This window comes from Lynx canadensis, chromosome C1, assembly GCF_007474595.2.
Source record: "Lynx canadensis isolate LIC74 chromosome C1, mLynCan4.pri.v2, whole genome shotgun sequence".
Lineage (NCBI taxonomy): Eukaryota > Metazoa > Chordata > Mammalia > Carnivora > Felidae > Lynx > Lynx canadensis.
The window spans coordinates 54,795,519-54,815,506 of record NC_044310.1 but is presented as its reverse complement, the minus strand read 5'-3'; the positions used below and the strand labels follow the sequence as shown (position 1 = coordinate 54,815,506).

The 19,988-nt window shown below is 38.8% G+C and overlaps 1 protein-coding gene across 8 annotated transcripts in view; it reads right to left on the bottom strand.

The window, feature by feature from the left end:
• SGIP1 (SH3GL interacting endocytic adaptor 1) overlaps positions 1-19,988 on the bottom strand; it is a 199,897-nt gene that overhangs the window by 9,887 nt on the left and 170,022 nt on the right. For all 8 annotated transcript variants that reach the window (XM_032594319.1, XM_030326944.1, XM_030326946.1 and 5 more), the window contains 2 exons: positions 11,435-11,546; positions 2,801-2,956 (listed from right to left, as the gene is read on the bottom strand). In XM_032594319.1, coding sequence (XP_032450210.1) covers positions 2,801-2,956; positions 11,435-11,546 — 268 coding nt within the window. The remainder of the gene's footprint in view (positions 1-2,800; positions 2,957-11,434; positions 11,547-19,988) is intronic.

Below are 19,988 nucleotides of genomic sequence, written 5' to 3'. Positions count from 1 at the left end.
TAATAAGAACAGTCAGGATTCCAGCCCAGGTCAGTATACTGTAGGTCATACTTTCCCACTGTACCAAAATAGAGGTACAGAATGAATATCCAGTAACATGTCATTAATTTGTACTAAGCAGATCTGAATAGTTGGGAAAATTTCAATGACACTATTTTTTACAGAAATGTATTTTCTAAGTTTAATAACAAATTAAGCTAAGTCATATATCTACGATAATTCCTCAGAGAACTTGCTTTAATAAATATTCAAGAAAGCTTTGTCAATCAGATAGAGATGCCAGTTACTTGGAGAGGCGATTCTTGAATGCTCAAGAAGTCTTGAGAATTCTTTAGTCTTATGATTGGCTTCACGGTTGTTCCCGAATATTCTTTACAAGCAAACCCCTTTCATAATGGGAAAGTAGAAGTAAACTTCAATTTGGTCCCTGTCAATGGGTTGCAAACCCAAAGGTGTTCAGGTGCCAAGCTGCGAACCTAAATGAAGTCTTTCAGAACACATAAATGAGAGAATTGGCTGGTCTAAGGCAATAGATGTTAAAAGGCTTGTACTGTGATCGAGAAAAATACTCGCGTATGTTGCCTTTTAAAAACTAGGGCTGGTAGTAGTGATGTTAGAGCAGTCCCGCATAACAAACCCACATAAGCTACATGGCCATGAGTTACCAATCACAGCCCTGACACAATAATCAAATATTTAGAATTTGTAAGGTCCAAATGAGTATTTTTTATTCTTGTTTTAGCAGATAATAATAGTAAGGTAAGGGTCTATATAATACTGTGTCAGGCAAAAACATACTCAGGGTGTTATTTAATTCAATTCCTAGGACTGATATATTAATATAAGTATAAAACTCTTGCATATATGATTAAAAACCTGGCCACATAATGGCCTAAAAATGCAACAAAAACTGTAACACCCACACTCGTCTGATTAACAAACCAGTGAGATGATGGCACCTAACTCCTAATTTCAGACGGAGGAACCTTGACAAATAAAATTAACTGGCTCAATGTGAACGTCAAAAACAGAGTGGGACAGTGAAACAACAAGCTTCTGATTTCCAGTCTTGATTGTTTTACGTTTATTTTTCATTTAATGCGAGACCATATATTTCCACACTTTTAAACCTGGAATCAAGTTTGCCAGTTAAACCATCACAAGGACCAAAGAGGAGGAGGTGATCTTGGTAGTCACCTGACAGATCTGTGACTGTTTTGTCACCACTGAGCGAACAAGTCTCAGTGAAGAAAGCAACGATGTTGGTCCTTAAATTCCAAATACCAACAACCTTTAGCTATTTCTACATAAATACCCAGCTTGACTAAATTCTTTAAATGATAGTTGAGTTGTTCATTCATTGAACAAATGTTAGTTAAGTCCTTACTAGATGCCAGGTGTAGTGGAAGGTACTGACGATGTGGTGGTGAACTAAGAGATGTGTTCCGTTCTCTCATGGATTTTACAGTCTAGTGGGGGAGATGGATGAATGAAGAAACACAAACAGATATATAATTATTAATTCTAGCAAGAGCAACAAGGGAAAGAAAAGGATACCTTGAGAGGGAATAACAAGAGGGCATATTTGGTTTAAGAATGGGGGTTGGGGGTGGAAGAGGAGTGGAATGGTCCAGGGAGACAAGGCAGAGCTGAAATCTGAAGAGTGAGTCAGGGTCAGGTGAAGAGGGACAGAAATAGTATCAGAGGCGGAGGAAACAAGCACACAAATCCCAGCCTGTTCTTAAGCCTGGCAAGCCTGGCTGGAGCTACCAGGATTCTGAGGCAGGACGGTGGGAAATGGTAACAGAGAGGCAGGCAAGGGTAGACGACTCTAGGTCTCAAAGGCAGTGGTAACAAGTTTGCATTCAGGTACAGACGCAATGCAAAGCCACTTGAGGATTATACGTGAGGATGGCCTGGTTCACCTCACAGAAAGTGACTCAGCTGTTGTGTAAAAAATGCAGTAAGGGGGCAAGCTTGGATGCAGGAAGAGAAGAAGGAAAGCATTTTCAGTGGTCCAGGAAAATGACAGTGGTCACTTGGACAGGGAGGTCACAGTAAAGAGAAAAAAATGGCCACTTTAGAGAGAGATTTTTGAGTAAAATATCAGGACTTAATGATAAGAAGCTGTCAAGAATGACAGTTTTTTGTCTCATTCATTGCCGGTAATTAACTTGTATAGTTGATCATTTTTAATAGCTCCATACACGTGTATGTTTGTGTGAACCCACATGCATGTAGGTATGATAGGTCCATGTTCAGATTTAACAGTTAGAAAATGTGAATAGAATATTTATATAAACAAATTCACATTAGCTTCTTTGAATACATGTACAGTTCCATTAAAACAATCACCATTACTGCAAAATTATGTATTTCACGAAAAAGACTTTCAAGCTCATGTGAAGACGAGCTCACAGTTCAAATATCATTTGACTTTAAAAGATGCTAAGACAACAAATGGATTTTAGTCCTTTTATTGGGCTCATTTCCCACTCTCCTCATCCATTGTTTACTGATGGCAATGAATAAACAAACTGTCACTGATACAGCTTTTATTACTCTAAATGTCTCTTCAGCCCCTTGAGATGGTTGGCCGTTAGAATACATATAAGCATCTACACACGATTATATACAAAAGATTTTTACAGGTAGCAAACTTCTGGGTTGAATCTACAAACATATCTGAGTAGCGGTAATTTCTCTACCATGCTATTTTCTTGCTAAGGTATATCCTTCATCTAAGTATCCAGTGCTAAGCGACACACATCTCTAAAAAATTTGTGCAAAATATATTTACCAGCAGAGAAGTTGGGGATTTGGCAGGACGTGTTCTAACCTGCTGAAATTTATCACCCGAAAAGTCAGAGCAGCTGGCGATGGATTGTTGGCAAAGTGTCTGGTGATGCCGGCAGGAAAAGACAACACCATCTCTCCAGTAATCTTCACGATACATCTGGCATATCAAAACACATGAGAGGAAAGAGAGAGAGGAAGCCCAGGTCAATAAGCTGTGAATCAAAACAGTTGGGAAAAAGAAATGATTTATGTAACAATAGTACAATAGCAGGAGAGACACAAGGTAAGCTCTTAAACAATTCCGCTGTCAACTACTAAATCATTTCCAAGACCTGAGAATGCAAGGTTTGTGTTAACACTTATCCCAAAAAATCGCCATCTGTTGAATGTGCTTTTGAACTGTAAGAAAAATGCAGCCTTTCTCTTTCTGTAGAAATGTCTATCTGTTCACCTCACAATAGAACCACCTATTTTGGTGGTTATTTTGGTCTCTGATTTCTGAATCTTTGGCAACATATTTGAAGATAATAAAATCAAACGCACAACATTATCACACTATTGACTGGGTCTTATTTTAGTTCTCAGTAACATGATTGATGTCTTGAATATGTTCTTTTCTGTACTGAAGAGGTAAACTCCTTGCTTCCATTTAACTATATATTTATTCTATGTCTATTCGGTTGAAACTGTAAAAATCAGTCATACAAGTTAGCACAATAAGATAATAATTTGAAAGGAAGAATAACTTTTTTTTAAAGTGTTTTGTTGAGGCACAATTGACATACAATAAATGGCACTCGTTTATAGTGTAAACTTCCATAATTTTTTATATATTTTATACCTGTGAAGCCCTCATGCAATCAAGTTAAGGAAAATACCCAGTACCCCTAAGATTTGCCTCACACATTTCTGTGATCCCTCTCTGCTGCTTTTCTCCTTATCCCTAAGCAATTGCTAACATAGCTTTCTGACACTGCTATTAGTTTGCACATTCTAGAATTTCATGTAAACAGAATCATAAAGTATGTAATTTTTTCATCTGGCTTCTTCCACTCTGTAATTAGAGATTCATCTATGTAGTGTATGCATCAATAGTTCATGACTTTTTATTGCTGTGTAGCATATGGCTAGCCCACAGGGGTTTTGTTTTTTTTTTAATCAATTAATTTGTTGAAAAACATTTGGACTCTTTCCAGTTTTTAAGTATTACAAATAAAGCTGTGGTGAATATGTTTGTACAAGTCTTTGTATGGACATATGCTCTCATATCTCTTGGCAAATAAATGTCGGAGGAGAATCACTGGATCACACTGAAATCAAGTAGCATTAATCCACCAACTTTGTTCTTTTTCAAAATTGTTTTCGCTTCTGTAGTCCCTTTGCACTTCAATATGAAATTTAAAATCATGGTGTCAATTTCTATATAAAATCAATGTAGTTCCAATTCACCCTTTATTGCCTGCACTGAGAAAATTATTGAGCCCTTTGTATATACTTTTTCTTTGCCAGCAGGCACTATGTTAAATTTTGTCAGTAGAGGGCGCTAAAAAGACATTGCAGGAAAAAGATTTTTCCTTCCCCGTTCCTGGGTACTTGCTAGGCTGGCTTCCATAGTACTTAGGGCATACCTGGTGCCAGGCTCTTGCGGTGCCGGAAGCTTGTGTGTGGGACCTCTGCAGAGCACGTGGCATCCCCAGTGTGTGGGTACTGCAGCCCATGTGGCTTTGATAGTGCCTGGTGGTACAGGCAGCTTCCCCAGCATCTGGCCCCTGTAGTGCATGTGTCTGGGCTGCCCCAGTGCCCAGATCCTGCAATGTAGGTGGGTTCTCTGGCTCCAGTCTCCTGTCACGTGCACACCTTCCTTCTCCACAGCCAGCTTCTGCAGTGCATGGTGACCTGCAGTACCCACCACGTGGCCATTAGCTTCCTCTGCCACCCCCAAGTCAGTTTGCTGTGGAGTATGCCTCGGTGAGACACCTCCTCGTTAACAGCTGGGAGTGTGCTGGGCTTCCCCCGTATCATGTCTGAAAACACTTAAGGAAGAAAGCTAGGCATTCATATGGCACACCTCACCTCTCAGGGGTCACTGTCCTTTACCTGAGATCCAGGGTCTGGCAGATCATTGTTCACATGTTTTGTCCACTTTCAAGGCATTTTCAGGTAAAAAGATAAATCGGTCCCTGTTACGACACTGGCCAGAAGCAGAAACCTCAAAAGGATTGTTCTTCTTTAGGAAACAGTAAATATTTAAACTGAGTGAACTTCTTTACGACTTCCCTTTACATCTGGATAACTTACCCTTGTACTAGTTCTATAACTTTAAGTTCAGGACTGTACTTTCTAGGGAAATTGAGATTAATAGATGGAAACTCTGCTCAACATCTGAGCACAGGGAGCGCCATTTGCCCCGTAGTCATTTTGTATGCTGTGTAACTGTGATTGTTGAGACACATGTGTCTCAGGGGAGATGGCCTTTGGTGCATAGTTAAAATAGCTTATGGGAAGAATTGCTACAGACTCTTATGTATGAGGCCAGGTTGAGGTCAAGGGTGGAGGGCAGGAAAGCTTCCTAAGGTAGCCATGTTCCCCTTCTCTCCCCTCATTCAGATATGGTCATCCATAACCCTGCATTGCTCTGGGTGAAAATTTTGGTTTCTGGCAGTTTGCACGTCCATCTCTTCTGGAGAGTACTGTCGATTCCCCACTTTGGATGCCAGTTCTGCTGTCTTCCTTTTCTGCATTTCAGCTACATAAACCTTGCATTAATTACTGGGGCTGAGCCCAGACTTCCCCTTAAGCTGAGTCTATTCTCAATGCTTTTCAACATGTGGATGTGCAGAATACTATTTCACGACTTCAGAAGAAAACAATAATTAGTCAGAGCATTTGTTAAATCAGAGTTCAGTACCCACCATCCCTCAGTACATTGTTGTCAGCAGCAGTGGCTGAAATGTTTTTCAATTGGTAAGGGATCTGCTCAGTGACTTTTCCAGGTTGTTCAAAATGAGGTGTAAGTGGTGTCTTGGTGAGGGATAAAGTTTCTCTTTTGAAAGCCAGTCAGCGAGGGGAGGCAGTGGCATTATTTAGTCAATAAACATTTATTGACTCCTAATCATGTAATGTTTGTTTGTTTGTTTTGAGTGGGGAGGACATTTAAAAATCAGCAAAACAGCCTTGTCTTCAAAGGGCTCATGGTGTCGCGTGGCTGATGAAAGAAGTAGCGAATATAAACCAGGTAAGAAGCACCAAGCTTCAAGGGGCGCCTGGGTGGCTCAGTCGGTTGAGACCGACTTTGGCTCTTGTCATCATCTCGCAGTTCCTGAGCTTGAGCCCAGTGTTGGGTTCTGTGCTGACAGCTCGGAGCCTGGAGCCTGCTTGGGATTCTGTGTCTCCCTCTCTCTCTGACCCTTCCCCACTCATGCTCTGTCTCTCTCTCTCTGTCAAAAATAAATAAACATTAAAAAAAAGTTAAAAAAAAAGAAGCACCAAGCTTCTTCATGTATATTACATTTCTGTACTGCATGTCAACTGTCACAGATTTATAATTTATTTGCTGATTTAGTGATTCATCCATTCAGAACTTTACTGACTTATTAATTCATCCAGTATCTATTTCCAGATCTGAAATTTTCTACACAAAATGAATATTTTCAACCCATACTCACTAAAGGAAAATATTTGTTTAACTTTAACGACTGTTCTTATCAGTATGCAATGTGGCGACATTGCACGTGAGCTTGAATTATGGAAATCGAAAATACTGCAATATGGAAATATTAACAAACTCATGTTATGAACAAAATTCGAAATCATGAGAATCCCCACAAATGAAACATTTGTCAAGAATGGCAAAATTTCAAGGTCATCTGGCTAAGTGACTTCTAAACTGGGTTCTCCCTATTGCCACAGGCAGTACCATGTTAGCCATCCAACAGAAATGCTGGCCAATTTTGGTTAGGAAGTGTGTGAGTTTGACATATGTGAGGTCATAAGAAGTACAAGGCTCACATAAACATGACTTTCATGCACTGCTTTTTTTTTTTTTTTTTCAACGTTTATTTATTTTTGGGACAGAGAGAGACAGAGCATGAACGGGGGAGGGGCAGAGAGAGAGGGAGACACAGAATCGGAAACAGGCTCCAGGCTCTGAGCCATCAACCCAGAGCCTGACGCGGGGCTCGAACTCACGGACCGCGAGATCGTGACCTGGCTGAAGTCGGACGCTTAACCGACTGCGCCACCCAGGCGCCCCTCATGCACTGCTTTAATAACCAAGCCCACAGTCTCCTCTGTGCATGTGCAGCTGTCCGCCCTTTCATTGGTTTGGGTACTAGGCAAACTCCTTTCCATGTTTCCAGACTCGGTTCAAAGGCAGACCTTTCTGAAGCCTTCCTTCACAGTTTGTTTATTCGGCCTTCCTTAGTTTTTCCTGTATAGGTTCCTTGGATAGATGTACGGATTTTTTTAAAACAGTTTTGTAGGTTTTTTTGCACATATCTTACCCATGATTATAAAGCGAGCGCTATGTCTTGGGGGCAAATTACACAGAATCTAGTGCAGAGTAGGAACTCAATAAAATGTTAAAATAAATTCATACACTTAACATTATCCATATAGAGAGTGTCTATGCAGTGTACCAGCTATTATGTAGTGCCCTAGAATGGGCAGGGAGAAACAGGACAGACGTGGTCTTCACCCAAACTTCCAGTTTAAGTGGGGAGGCAGACACTTAGATAAATAATTGAAATATGATGATAAGAGAAGGAGAGCACATAACACAGAAACATGTTTATTTCCAAGGGAATAAAGACTTAACCCCTTGTGCCTGGGTTGTTCAAATAGGAGTGGATAATGGGAGATGTATTTCCCCAGCCAACAGCAGAAGTCAAGGAGTTCTCTGCCTATGAGAGACCGAGAAAGACCCGGGTATCAAAATGCCTATTACAGGTGTTCTGAATACTCCAAGAAAGAGTATAACTATACTCAAATGGATCATATATCATACTATATAATAATTAAAGTGGTAGATTTCTGTTTCCAATATATGGTCTGAAAGCAAATGGGGAAGGCTTTGGGTCCAGGATGAGAAGGAACCACAGGCAAAAGCCTGTGCCTTTTCTGTATCATTTCTCTATGTGGTGCTGTGTTTGACTTCCTCCTCCTCCTCCCCTGCTCACCCCAGGATAGAAGTTTTGAACTTGGGTTGTTTCTTTGAAAGTGAATAACAAAGGAGCAGCAATTAAAATGATTCACTGCCTGGAGCTGAAATTAAATTTAGAAGGATGTCACTTCATGATCTGTTCATAAATTTCGGATCTCATAATTTCAATGAAATTATTGAATCTCCCATCTATCAATAATGCAATATATACAGCAACTACTTATGGCAATATAATTGAAAACAGACTCAGTATATGCAATTGTTTAAGAGTCAAAGACTCAGTTAATTTGGAAGGACATAAGAAAAACACTAATATTGCTTTGGCTCAAGTGCCACATCACTGGAATGCCAAGGTCATGGATACCAGCATCACAGGTGCATACGTGCCCACATATGTGCTCTAGCATGCTGGGCAAATTGAAACAGGATGAAGAATCCAGCTGGTATAGGCACAGACCTACAAAGTGACTGGTAGGTTACTACACCACTCCTTAGGATTTAAGGAAGATTATTAAAAGCTTCTTAGCCCCCCTTGCACCATAACTACACTTCTTCTACAGTGGACTTTGTATTATATGTATGCACAAGTCTTATTTTCCAAATCAACTGTCTTCATCACCAATATAACCCCTGTCTAGTACAATGGCAGGCACATAGCAGCCATTCTGTAAGTACTAGGGGAGTCATTCAACTCAACTTATTCAACAATTGTGCCAGATCCTGCTTTAGGTGTTGAGGATATAAGAATGAAGAAAATGTTCAAAGTCCCAGTTCTCATTCTGGTGGGGGAAGAGACAGACAGTGGACACTGAAAACATGCAGCACGTTAATTAGAGAGAAGGACAATGGGGGACGGGGGAAGAAAGTGAGGTTGGTTGGGAGAAAGAGCTGACAGTGGGTAGGAAGAAATGTTGCTATTTGCATAGGGTGGACAGAGAAGGGCTCTGATAAATCTGCTGAAGAATCCTGAAAGAGGTGTGAGGGCAATCACCCAGGTAGCTGGAGATTTCACCCAGGCTGAAAGGGCAACAAATGCTGAGACCCTTAGATGCAGACGAGGTTGGCCAAATGGCAGAGAACAGCCATAAACCCAGTGTGGGTAGAGTGGAGTGAGTAAGAATGCCAGTGATGGAGACAAGATCAAAGAGGTGGTAGCTGAAATGGGGGAAGGGTCCCAAAGGACAGATAATGTAGAGCCTCATAGACTATTCTAAAGCATTAGGGTTTTGCTTTGAACAAGACAGGAGGGGTTTGAGCAGAGGAGTGATATTTTGACAAAAGATTTTAGGGGGCAAAAATGGAAGTTCTCCTACCACCAATTAGGTCTCTCTGAATAAATTAATGAATGAAAGCCAATGAGTAAGCAGACAAAAGAGAATTCATTCTTGGGTGATTCCCAGTGTTTTTCATGCTGGTATAGACATCTCTCCTGACTACTTTTTACTCTTTCTTATTCTTTTAAAGGTGTGTTTTTCCCACTTTTCTCAAGTCTGATGAGCCTGAGCTTTCTAAGGTATAGGTAGGTCAGTCAATAATAAGTATAATCCTTAGAACTGGTATTACAGAAAGTTATACAAATTGTTCAAAGAAGAGTCTACAGAAATACAAGTATGTGTATGTGAAGTATGTATACAACTTAAGCACATGGTGCTTAAGTGCTCTAACAGTTCAAATGCATACTCTGTAAGAGTAGTTTTTAATTCCTATTGATATGTGGATGTGGCAAATTACCATCCTGCTTTGAAAATGAAGGAGAGAAGACATGGGGGAAACCAGAGTGCTACAGGCTGAATATTTGTGTTCTTCCAAAATGTATATACTGAAATCTGATCTCCAATATGATGGTGCTTGTTGGGAGGTGATTAGGTCACGAGGGTAGAGCCCTCATAAATGAGATCAGTGCCTTTATAAAAGCGACCTCGAAGAGCTCCCTAGCTTCCCTCCCCCACCCCCATTTAAGGTTACTATGAACCAGGATGCCGCTGGCTCTGGTCAGATACTGAATCTGTTAGAGCCTTGATCTTGGGAAGTCTTGGGGACTTCCCAGCCCCAAGAACTATGAGAAATAGGCTTCTGTGGTTCAGAAGCCGCTCAGTCCATGGTATTCTGTTATAGCATCCCAAATGGACTAAAACACCAGAGTCCATAGTGTTTGTTTTTCTACAATAGTCTGGGCCTAGAAGAAAATCTAAATGTTGTTGAAAAGGACATAACATTTAGGGAAGTTGATAGATCCCGCTGGCTAGATAGAACACCTAAGGTAGAGTTACTAATCATGTTGTCCAGCATAATATTGTTAGATTTAGACTTAAAAAAAAACTAGTGTTTCTGAAGTGTAAAGAGGAATCACAATTACTCATATAAATTCCCACTTAAAATATATGTGGAGATCCAAGTTTTCATTATAGTTAATTATCGCTGTTTCAAAATTTTTCATAAATAGTCTAGGGTCCTGTGTTAACATTTATTATTTTTCTAATTCTTATTTCCATGGATACTAAGGTTTTGTAAGTCCTGGTCCTTATAAGTAAAAAATAAAAAGCAATTCTTTCCTCACTTAGATTTGTCCTTTTTTTACCCATCACATTCAGACCTGGAATTGTGTTAGTGATACACTTGAAAGCCAGTTTGACTTTGGTCTTTTGTTTTCAGTATAGACTAATAATCAGTCTTAATTTTTTTTTGGGTCATAAACCTTTTTGTGAAATTGATGGATGCTGTAGATCCTCTCTATGAACAAACGCACTATGCACACACATAAGATAAATGGTATAATTTTCAGGGAATCCATAAACTTCCTGAACTGTATCTATGGAACTCCTTATAGAAAGGCAAAATATTTAACCATATTATATATGCATTCGCGTCAAGTCCACCTTCAATATGTACTGAAATAAGTGAAATCAGGCTCATGGAATTACAGAGTAGAGTGCTGCATTTTTCTCAAGAGTTTACTTTGCCGTGATTATAATTTTTTTGGCCATTTTCTCCTTTCTTTGTATAGATAACATATAACCTGTCTTCTTACTAATCTCTGTGTTATGAACACAGCCATGTGTTTTGTTCCAGGTTCTCATTCCAATGCACCATGTTTCAGCTTATATGTGAATGATTCAGATCCATTACAAACTAAGACAATAAAGACATGATCTAGACATTTACTTTTGTGAGATAACAAGTGTTTTCACTGTCTACGTGGTTGGGTTAGGATTGTCTATAACTTGCATTCAAAACTGAACCAGAGATTTCTGGATAGTAAGATAATAGATTATTGGTCCTTTGGCACGTTTTTAAAAAAGCAATGAATTAATATTTCTAATTAAATTTTCTCCTCCATTCTAGGTATGCTGTTATTGTTAACCAAAATTTTTTTCTTGGTTTTAGGATAAGGAATGAAATAGTTATAATTAAGGTGTCTCCCAGTGAATGGGATAGAGTTTGGAAAGAATCCAGTGGACCAAGCCCCAGGCTTACTTGCTTGGATCTGCTCCTTTGAAGTAGGCATTGACTGTTTCTGTAAATGCCGCTGCAACAGGGAGGGTGTCCTGGGCTCCCATGGTCAGGGGGCTGGGTCCCCTGGAAGAACCTGCATGAAATGGAAAACTTTCATTTATTATGGACATAGGAGACATATTAATATGTGTGGAACTAAAAGTCCATTAAAGGATAAAAGGATGAAATCTATTACTGAAAACACATAACGTGCTAAGAACCATGTGTGTATATTTAACATAGAGCTCAAGTATTTAAAAGGAAATATTTGGCTGGTTTACAAACAAACACACTTGAAATTAATTCAATTGTGTATTTTTCTACATAAAAAAATCCAAGCAGAAAATAAAGTCAGAGGGGGTTTTCAGTGTTTTAAATAAAGCGTAAGGCAGTATTTGAATGACAGTTTGTACAGCAGGTTAGTTACTAAAGAAAACTTACTAGCTTCTTATTTCAGCATTTACCCTACACAAATGCCCACACACTCAAAACTTCTTGCGTTTCTTTATTTTAAAGAGACAAATGGCCATGGAGTATCACGTTACACATTGTCCTTTCCTGGGTTATTTCTGTTTTGAAATGCCCAATTAACTTCAGATCAAGTAGGCTCAAGTTTACATGTCCAAAAACATACATGCCATAAGGTACACCTTGACTTAACACAGACACACAAATGCATCAATTTGCACTATAAACAGTCACAGTGCTGCTCATGTTTACTGAGGACCTGTTATATACCATGTGCTGTGCTAGATACCTTACAAGAATCCCACAAAAGCCCTTTAGGATAACCATTATGATTTCCATTGTATAGAAGAGAAAACTAAAGCTCAAAGCGATGAGGGACTTGCCCAAAGTAACAGTTAAGTGGCAAAACTAAAATTCAAACCTAGATTTGCTGTCCTATAAAGCTCATGTTTTCCCCCATTATACCATATAGTTTGTCTAAAGGAAGCATTTTCTTTTATGGTTTTGATAGAACTTGAGGTTTCTGAAAGGAGCAAAATTTAACATTGTTGTTTTTGCTGTTTGCTGTCTAGGCATGGTACTGAACAGTAAAGTTTTCGTAATGACAAAGTATTTGTGTTGGCGATCATTGCTTCTCCTTCTTATCAAACAAAACACATTTATTCTTCCCCACCCTAACGCAGATTACATATTATGCTTTTTTTCTTTTACCTTCAGTAACTTCTGTAATCTTCTCTGGCTATTAAAACATCTACCCTTTGGGGCGCCTGGTTGAGCATCGGACTTCAGCTCAGGTCATGATCTCACAGTTCTTGAGTTCAAGCTCCACATCGGGCTGGCTGCTGTCCGTGCAGAGGCCACTTTGGATCCTCTGTCCCCCTCTCTCTGTCTCCCCACCCCCTCTCATGCTGTCTCTAAAAAATAAATAAACGTTAAAAAAAAAACCCTACCCTTTGTGTATCTTCCTCCTCAATAAAGTTTTCTCTGGCAATTCTCATTCATGCAAGTCTCTTCTTGTGCTGCCTTCCCTTGGCTTTCTGTATCTTGGACTTGTTGGGAGGTGATTAGGTCACGAGGGTGCTTACTATTTACTTGTGCTTACTATTTACTATTTACTATGTATATGACACTATGGTAGGTTCTGGGGATTCAAAGTCAAATTACATATAATCTTTGTCCTCAAGGAGTTACAGTTCAGTGGGCTAATATTAGCATCAACAATATTCACTACCAGCATTACCTCCATCACCATTATTTGTTGCATACTTACTATGTGTTTTACATATATTCTCTAGGTAAATGTACAAAGCAAGTGGAAAGGTCAGGGAGGGTTTCATTGAAAAAGTGATGTTGGAACTGAAGTTTGACAGTGAATACGATCTCACGAGGGTGAGAAGGAAGAAGTCCCAGCATATACATATGTGTGGAACTGAGCAAACATATGGCATTTTGAGAAACCACAGGAAGTATGGCACTGTTTGCATGTGAGTGGGTGTGAATGCAGTGGGTATTGAAAGGGGAGACAGGGAGGAAATGAGGTTTGGGCAGAGGTTAGAAATTAGGTCATGAAAAGCTTTGTTTATTTAGGAAAATTTGTTGATTTTATAGGTGATTTATAGGCATTGAAATCATAATCACTTTTTGAGAATTTAATACAAAACTATGGATGCTTCTCAAAGCAGAGTGCACCCATATACAGCGTTTATATAATTTGAAATAGCCCTTGGGAGTCCTGAAACAGACGTTAAGAACACTGTCTCTAAAAGATGGGAGGCCTCTGAAGTATTTGAACTAGGAAAAAAAAAGAAATAGGGGGGCTATGATGGGGATTGAGTGTCCATTGCTCCAGTGATAGAGAGGCAGATAATTCAGGGACAGAAGCAAAAATGTAGGTGAAGAGACTTCTTAGAAAGAACACGATAACATTGGCAAGCAATGCAGATGTTAGCAGATAAAGGGAATGTCGTAGACATAATGTATTTCAGTTTTGCAAGGCATTTAATAGTTTTCCATGCTATTCTTGTGAATAAAATTGTGAAAGTTGGGTGGATAATACTCTTGCCGAGTGAACTGGTTAGTAGATGAGTCACAATATTCAGTGAGCATGAATCAGTGGTTTTATACCTGTTGCAAAGGAAATCTCTAGTGGAATATCCCAGAGTTCTCTCCTTAGTCTGGGCTCTTCAGTGCCTCTGATAAAACTGGGAGATGCTCAGAAATGACGCAGTATAGTGCCTAAGAACATGAGATTTGGCAATAGACATACTTGGGATTGAGTCTTATTTCTCATACTTGTTATTTATATGACCTTTGACAGGGATAATATAATGACACCCACTTTGTAAGCCCATCAGAGGATAAAATGAGGTAAAACATTTAACACAGTGCTTGGTACATAGTAAGCCCTCAATAATGATTAGCAATTTTTATGATTATTAAAATTTAAGATAATACAGAGGTTGTCTTGAATAATGACAGTCATTGAAGGTGCTAAAAATGATCTTTTGGAATATTGGGCTGAAACTGAGAAGAAAACTATCAGCAAAAACAAATGTGGAATTCTTATATATCAAGGTTAAAATTAATCAAACAATTATGGTTTGTGGAAAGACGATGTGAAAAAAATATTTGGGGATGGAGTTGATCATCAATTGTCTATTGCTGGCTGGGCTCTAAACAGGTCACCGACTGGACTACATCAGTGGGTGGGTTACAGATGGATCCCTAGAAAGGCTGGCTTTACTGCTTTTTGTTTGAGTGCCTAGTTTTAAAGCTCACCAGATGGTAATCAGGTCACTTATCCACAAGCTGAAGACCAAGCTCTTCAGCATAATGGTGTACAATGCCATCTGGGGTACTATGGTCTGAATGTTTGCACCCCGCCCCCCCTTCCCCCAATTCATAAGTTGAAACTCTAATGCCCAACGTGATGGTATTAGGAGGTGCGGCCTTTGGCAGGTGCTACAGTCATGAGGGCGGAGCACTACTGATTGGGATTCATGCCCTTATAAAAGAGGCCCCAGAGTGCTAGCTTCTCCCTTCCACCACATGAGGACACAGAGAGACTGGAAATCTGCAACCCGGAAGAGGGCTCTCTAGAGGACCCAGCCACTGACACCCTGCTCTTGAACTTATAAACTTCCAGAACGCTGTGAAATAAATATATATTGTTTATAAGCCACCTGGTCTGTGATAATTTGTTACAGCAGTCAAAATATACTAAGACATGCAGTCTGACCCATGCCTAACCTTCATGACCCACCTACCCCCATTCCCTCCGGAAATCCTATATTCAAGCTATGTTTCCTATGGGCACTATAGCCCCTATTTAGATTTAATCTATAAGGACATAAGAAAACATCGAAACTTTACAAAGAACCCTTTTACCTCAAAGGATCCACAGTTTACAATTCTAGGTTTTTCGCATCCTGATACATTGCAATTAATGCCATTTTTTGTTACTTTTTCCATTTATTTCATAATTTTCCTTATTTCTATCTGTTCTCCACACCATTTTTGACAAGTTTGTATTATTCTATGGTCTCCAAATGTTGGGCCATTTCTAGGTAGCAGTTATTCTAAATCCATCTTTGTATAAATTGGTCTTCTTTTCCTTTTTAATTATTTCCATAAGATATATAAGTTTTATTACCACAAGGTGGATGACCAAAACATAAGGCAGATAAATTTTTTATTCCTAACAATGTCATATTATTGCACATAAAGTTTATACTCAATGAAAATGCTATTAATAAAGAACAAAACCTTCTGTTCCCCTTCAGTAACTGTGACAGTATCTGTTAACATGATTATTGGAAAACTGGACTAAAACAAGGAGAGTCTAAGATGGTGAGAAATTTAAGCCTCATGGCTTAAGAGGACTAAGACAGGCCTAGAAACTATTTTCAAAGATCTCACATAATATAATCAGACAGTGACTCAAGGGACCAGCATTCATGGCCATGGTTCTACAACTTAACAGCTTTGTGGTCTTGGGAAAATCAATTTACTTTTGGTTTTCTCAATCATAAAACGAAGGCAATAGACCAAAGAGTCTCTGTTTCAGGATTCTGTGATTTTAGGTTGTCTATAGGCACTTAATTTTCTTTAACTGTAGGAACAATTTTCTAACACAAAGATAAGCTTCTTTGAAAACAGTATACCTTCATTGAAGGTTTGAGCGGATCTGTGAAACATTTACCGACCCTCCACTACGTGCAAAATAGTGGTGGGAATGCAAATACGGAAACTTTCAGGAAATAAGATAAACATTTGGAAAATCGAATAACAGTAACATATGCAAGTGAGAGCTTAATAGTTCAGGTGATGGTACTATGAGATTATTTCACTGTGAAATTAATTGCTAAGTGAGCAGTACAGGGAGGCTGTTCTGCGATTTAACAAGAGGAAACTTCAGCTCTGGAGTCATGTACACTTGGGTGTGAATTCTGGCTGCTTCACTTACAATCTGTATGACTAGGGGCAAGCTATTTAATCTGTAACTCTGTTTCTCCTCTTTAAAATAGAACAGATAATAGTAGTATCTATGTTGAAGGCTCATGGTGAACATCAAATGGAATAATATTTGTGGAGTCCTTAGCATAGCGTGCACTTGAAAAACATGCTATTGTTGTTGTTGTTTTTGTTGTTGTTATTTTGCCTGGGTGAACTTTCCAAGGTTGTTGAATTAGAGTTGGTTCTTTGAAGCTGAGTAGTTATTTAGGCAGAAAACAGAGAAAGATGATATCATAAATGGTATTCTTCACTGAGCATGGAGATAGACTAGTAATTTTAGGTTTCTTCTATCACTAAGATTCTGTTATCGTAAGAACAATGAATTCTGGGCATGCATACTTAGTTTTCTTGAAGATCACACAGGTGATTATTATATATGTGAAAGTTGCTTGATATGATGCTTGGACCATTAGGACATAAAAGCTGGTTGAATGCATGTTTTCCTTTATTCGTTCAAATATGAATCCCTGTAATAATTAAGCACCCTGCTAAGTGCTGAGTGTTATGACCCTCCCTTCATGGAGCTTATAGTATGGACATAAGTGAAAGATAAAAGGCACTATATGAAGTTAGAGAACAGTTTAATATTATAATTATTATGTTACTGTTAATGATTATTTTTAAAGAATTCAAGGTAAAAACAGTATTTATTATGTATATCTTTCAACATAATAAAATATCAAACACTAAGATGGCTTTTTTTCTTCATACACTGAAGAGATGAACAAGTTCCATATAATTATCTCTGTTTCACTAGCTCAAGTCACCCTGCTAGAAAGCAGTACAGCTAAAATTTGATTCTAGGTCCTGACTCTAACAAAACCAGTCGTAGTAACAAAGAAAACATCTGTACTTCTTATTGCATACCAAGAACTATTCAAGGAGCTTTACTTATATTAACTCTTTATTTTGATAACATCCCCATAAGGCAACCATCATTATTGTCCTCGTTTTACAGATGAGAATTTTGAGATTCTGAGCCACACAGTAGCCTTGTCCACAGTTACCCAGTTAGTAAGCAGTATGAACAAAAGAGATGCAAACCTAGGATTGACTGACTCTGGATCCCACACTCTTACCTACTCTGTTCTGACAGCACAGAAGTCAGAACAAAATTATGTTAGGCACTTGATGGCGAATCTGTGGTTGTCCCCACTAGCTGTCCCACTAGCTGTGGACTTCTGACAAAATAGAAATTCTAGAGTCTTGGAAAGCAATTGGCATGCACACTTGGGGAGTTATGAGAACTGGAAAAAGGCACATAAGGGTCAGTATGTGGTAATATTTTCTCAAAGGCAGTCTTCTATGACTCTCATTACCAAGCAACATCACACACACACACACACACACACACACACACAAAACCTAAGGCTAAAAAAGAATTAAATCCTCACAACGATATGATATCTTTAAAAGGTCATTAATTTGGGGAAGCATTTCCTGAACAGTCAATTGCAATATGAGTGTAAGTGTGGAGTATAGATTGTATATGTAAACATATGAAAGGAGGAAAGGGGAGAGAGAGAGACAGATTTTTAAGAAAGATACAAAAAAAAAAAGCGAGGAAAAGAGGAAGCAAACTACTCGGGTATAGAAATTGAGCACAAGAAGGCAAACTTTACAAATAAATGAATGCTTGCGAGCCGGGTTGACAGCTGTCTGGTCCCACACCGCCACCAGTCAGTCGTTGGCGTGGAGGTGAGGCATGTAATCAAGGTATGCCCAAAGCAAACCTGAGCAGGGGCTCACCTCCCTTTTCTGTACCCTCTTCTCCATTTTGTGTACAGTGTTTTCCACTTTGCAATATTGAAAGAAGTTTTTTCACATCAAAACCTGCTCATGAAGAGGACTTTATTTTCAGTTGTTTTAAATGTAATATGAATTTATGTCAAAGTAGTGCTTCCCTGAGTGGTGTTTGTAGCATTTGTCTCTATGCGCTCAATAAATGGTAGTAACTACTGTTTACTGTGTCCTCACTTTGTTCCAAACTCGTGTGATGCTTCACTTGGACTATCTCCTTTCATTCACACAACTGCCTCAGCAGGTAGGGGCTATCTTTAACAACCCTTTCTTACCAAGGAAGAGTTGGGAGCTTAAGTAACTAGCTCAAATTCAGAGAGCAAGTAACCTATATTTTCAGTCCTGCTGCTTTGCTGTTACAGTGAACAATCTAGGACTGTCAGAGGGTGTGGCATTCAGTCCTGACTGTGCTGCTTAGTTCATATCTGACCTTGGGCAGGTCAGTTATTCCAGTTAATCTCCATTAAACCAGGACACTGATATCAGTGCTAGCAACCTCACCCGACTGTAGAGAGGGCTTGCACTCGTAAAAGCCCAGGCGTCAGAAGAACAACAAGCTTTACCTTCTGTTCATCTGGGGTAGGAAACAGTCGCTCTGAAGGCACAACTTGAAGCATCAATAGCAGGAGAGGGCGGTCTTGTTTGTTTGAAGACCCTTCTACCCTTGCAGTCTAGCAACCCAAATAACTGCTCATTCCTCCAGGCCCGCTGTAGGCAGGAGGGAAATGAGCCTTATGTATGTCCACGAGCAGGAATGCTGGAGATGGAACCAACAGATGGAAGGAACAGAAAGTCTCAGAACGCATAAATGAAGATGGAAGAAATTCCAAGAGTTCTATAAAGTAGTGGGAGCTGGGTTAGCTTTTTTTTTTTAAGTGGTTCATATTAGTTAGCATTAATAAAAAGATAATTATATTTAATTCTATGATAATTTAATAAAAAGACAATTATATTCAATTCTATGATAATTTGCAGATGATATCCGATGTGGTGTAGTCATAGAGACAAAGAATGTTGGAATCAGATTGAAATACATTTGAATCCTGACTTTACTGTGTGACCTTGAGCAAATTCCTTAACCTTTCTGACATCCAGCTTCATCATTTTGTGAAATGGAGATGGTACCTCCTACAGGTGTTGCGATAATTTAATATGATGATATAGAATGTCCTTGTTATCTAAGGATAGTCAGTATCAGAAAAAAATCACTTAAAAATGAATGTATTTATGCGGTTCCTAAAATTTTATAGTGTGTAGTGATAAAAGGCTTGATTGGGACTCAAACTGTCATAGACTAAATTTGTGAAAAAAATCTCTTAACACAGTACAATCAAATAATTACTGAGTTCTTAAAATGAACAAAAATTTTTTGTGTTGGTATTTTAAGAAAACGGTTCACTTTTCTGATAAAATTGCATGAGAGATTTACATACCAATCTAGGTTCAGATTCAGCTTTGATTCACGATCATAAAGCGAGCTATTATTGCAGAGGTAATTGAGAGTTTTATAAAATTTCTAAGGGCCTCTCCATGTCTTGATTTTTTTTGAAGTGCGTATGATGTAAGCTTCCTTTTCTTCTTTACTTATTAATAGTTTTATTTTTGCTAAACCCTCAACTGACAATGACTTTGAGTATAACCTAAAGATCTTTACACCATTGCTTTCATTGACTTTATAGAATCCTGTATTTATCCTACAATCGGCAATCCCACTTTTCAATAAATGTGCACTGTATTTTCACTGGATGTCTAC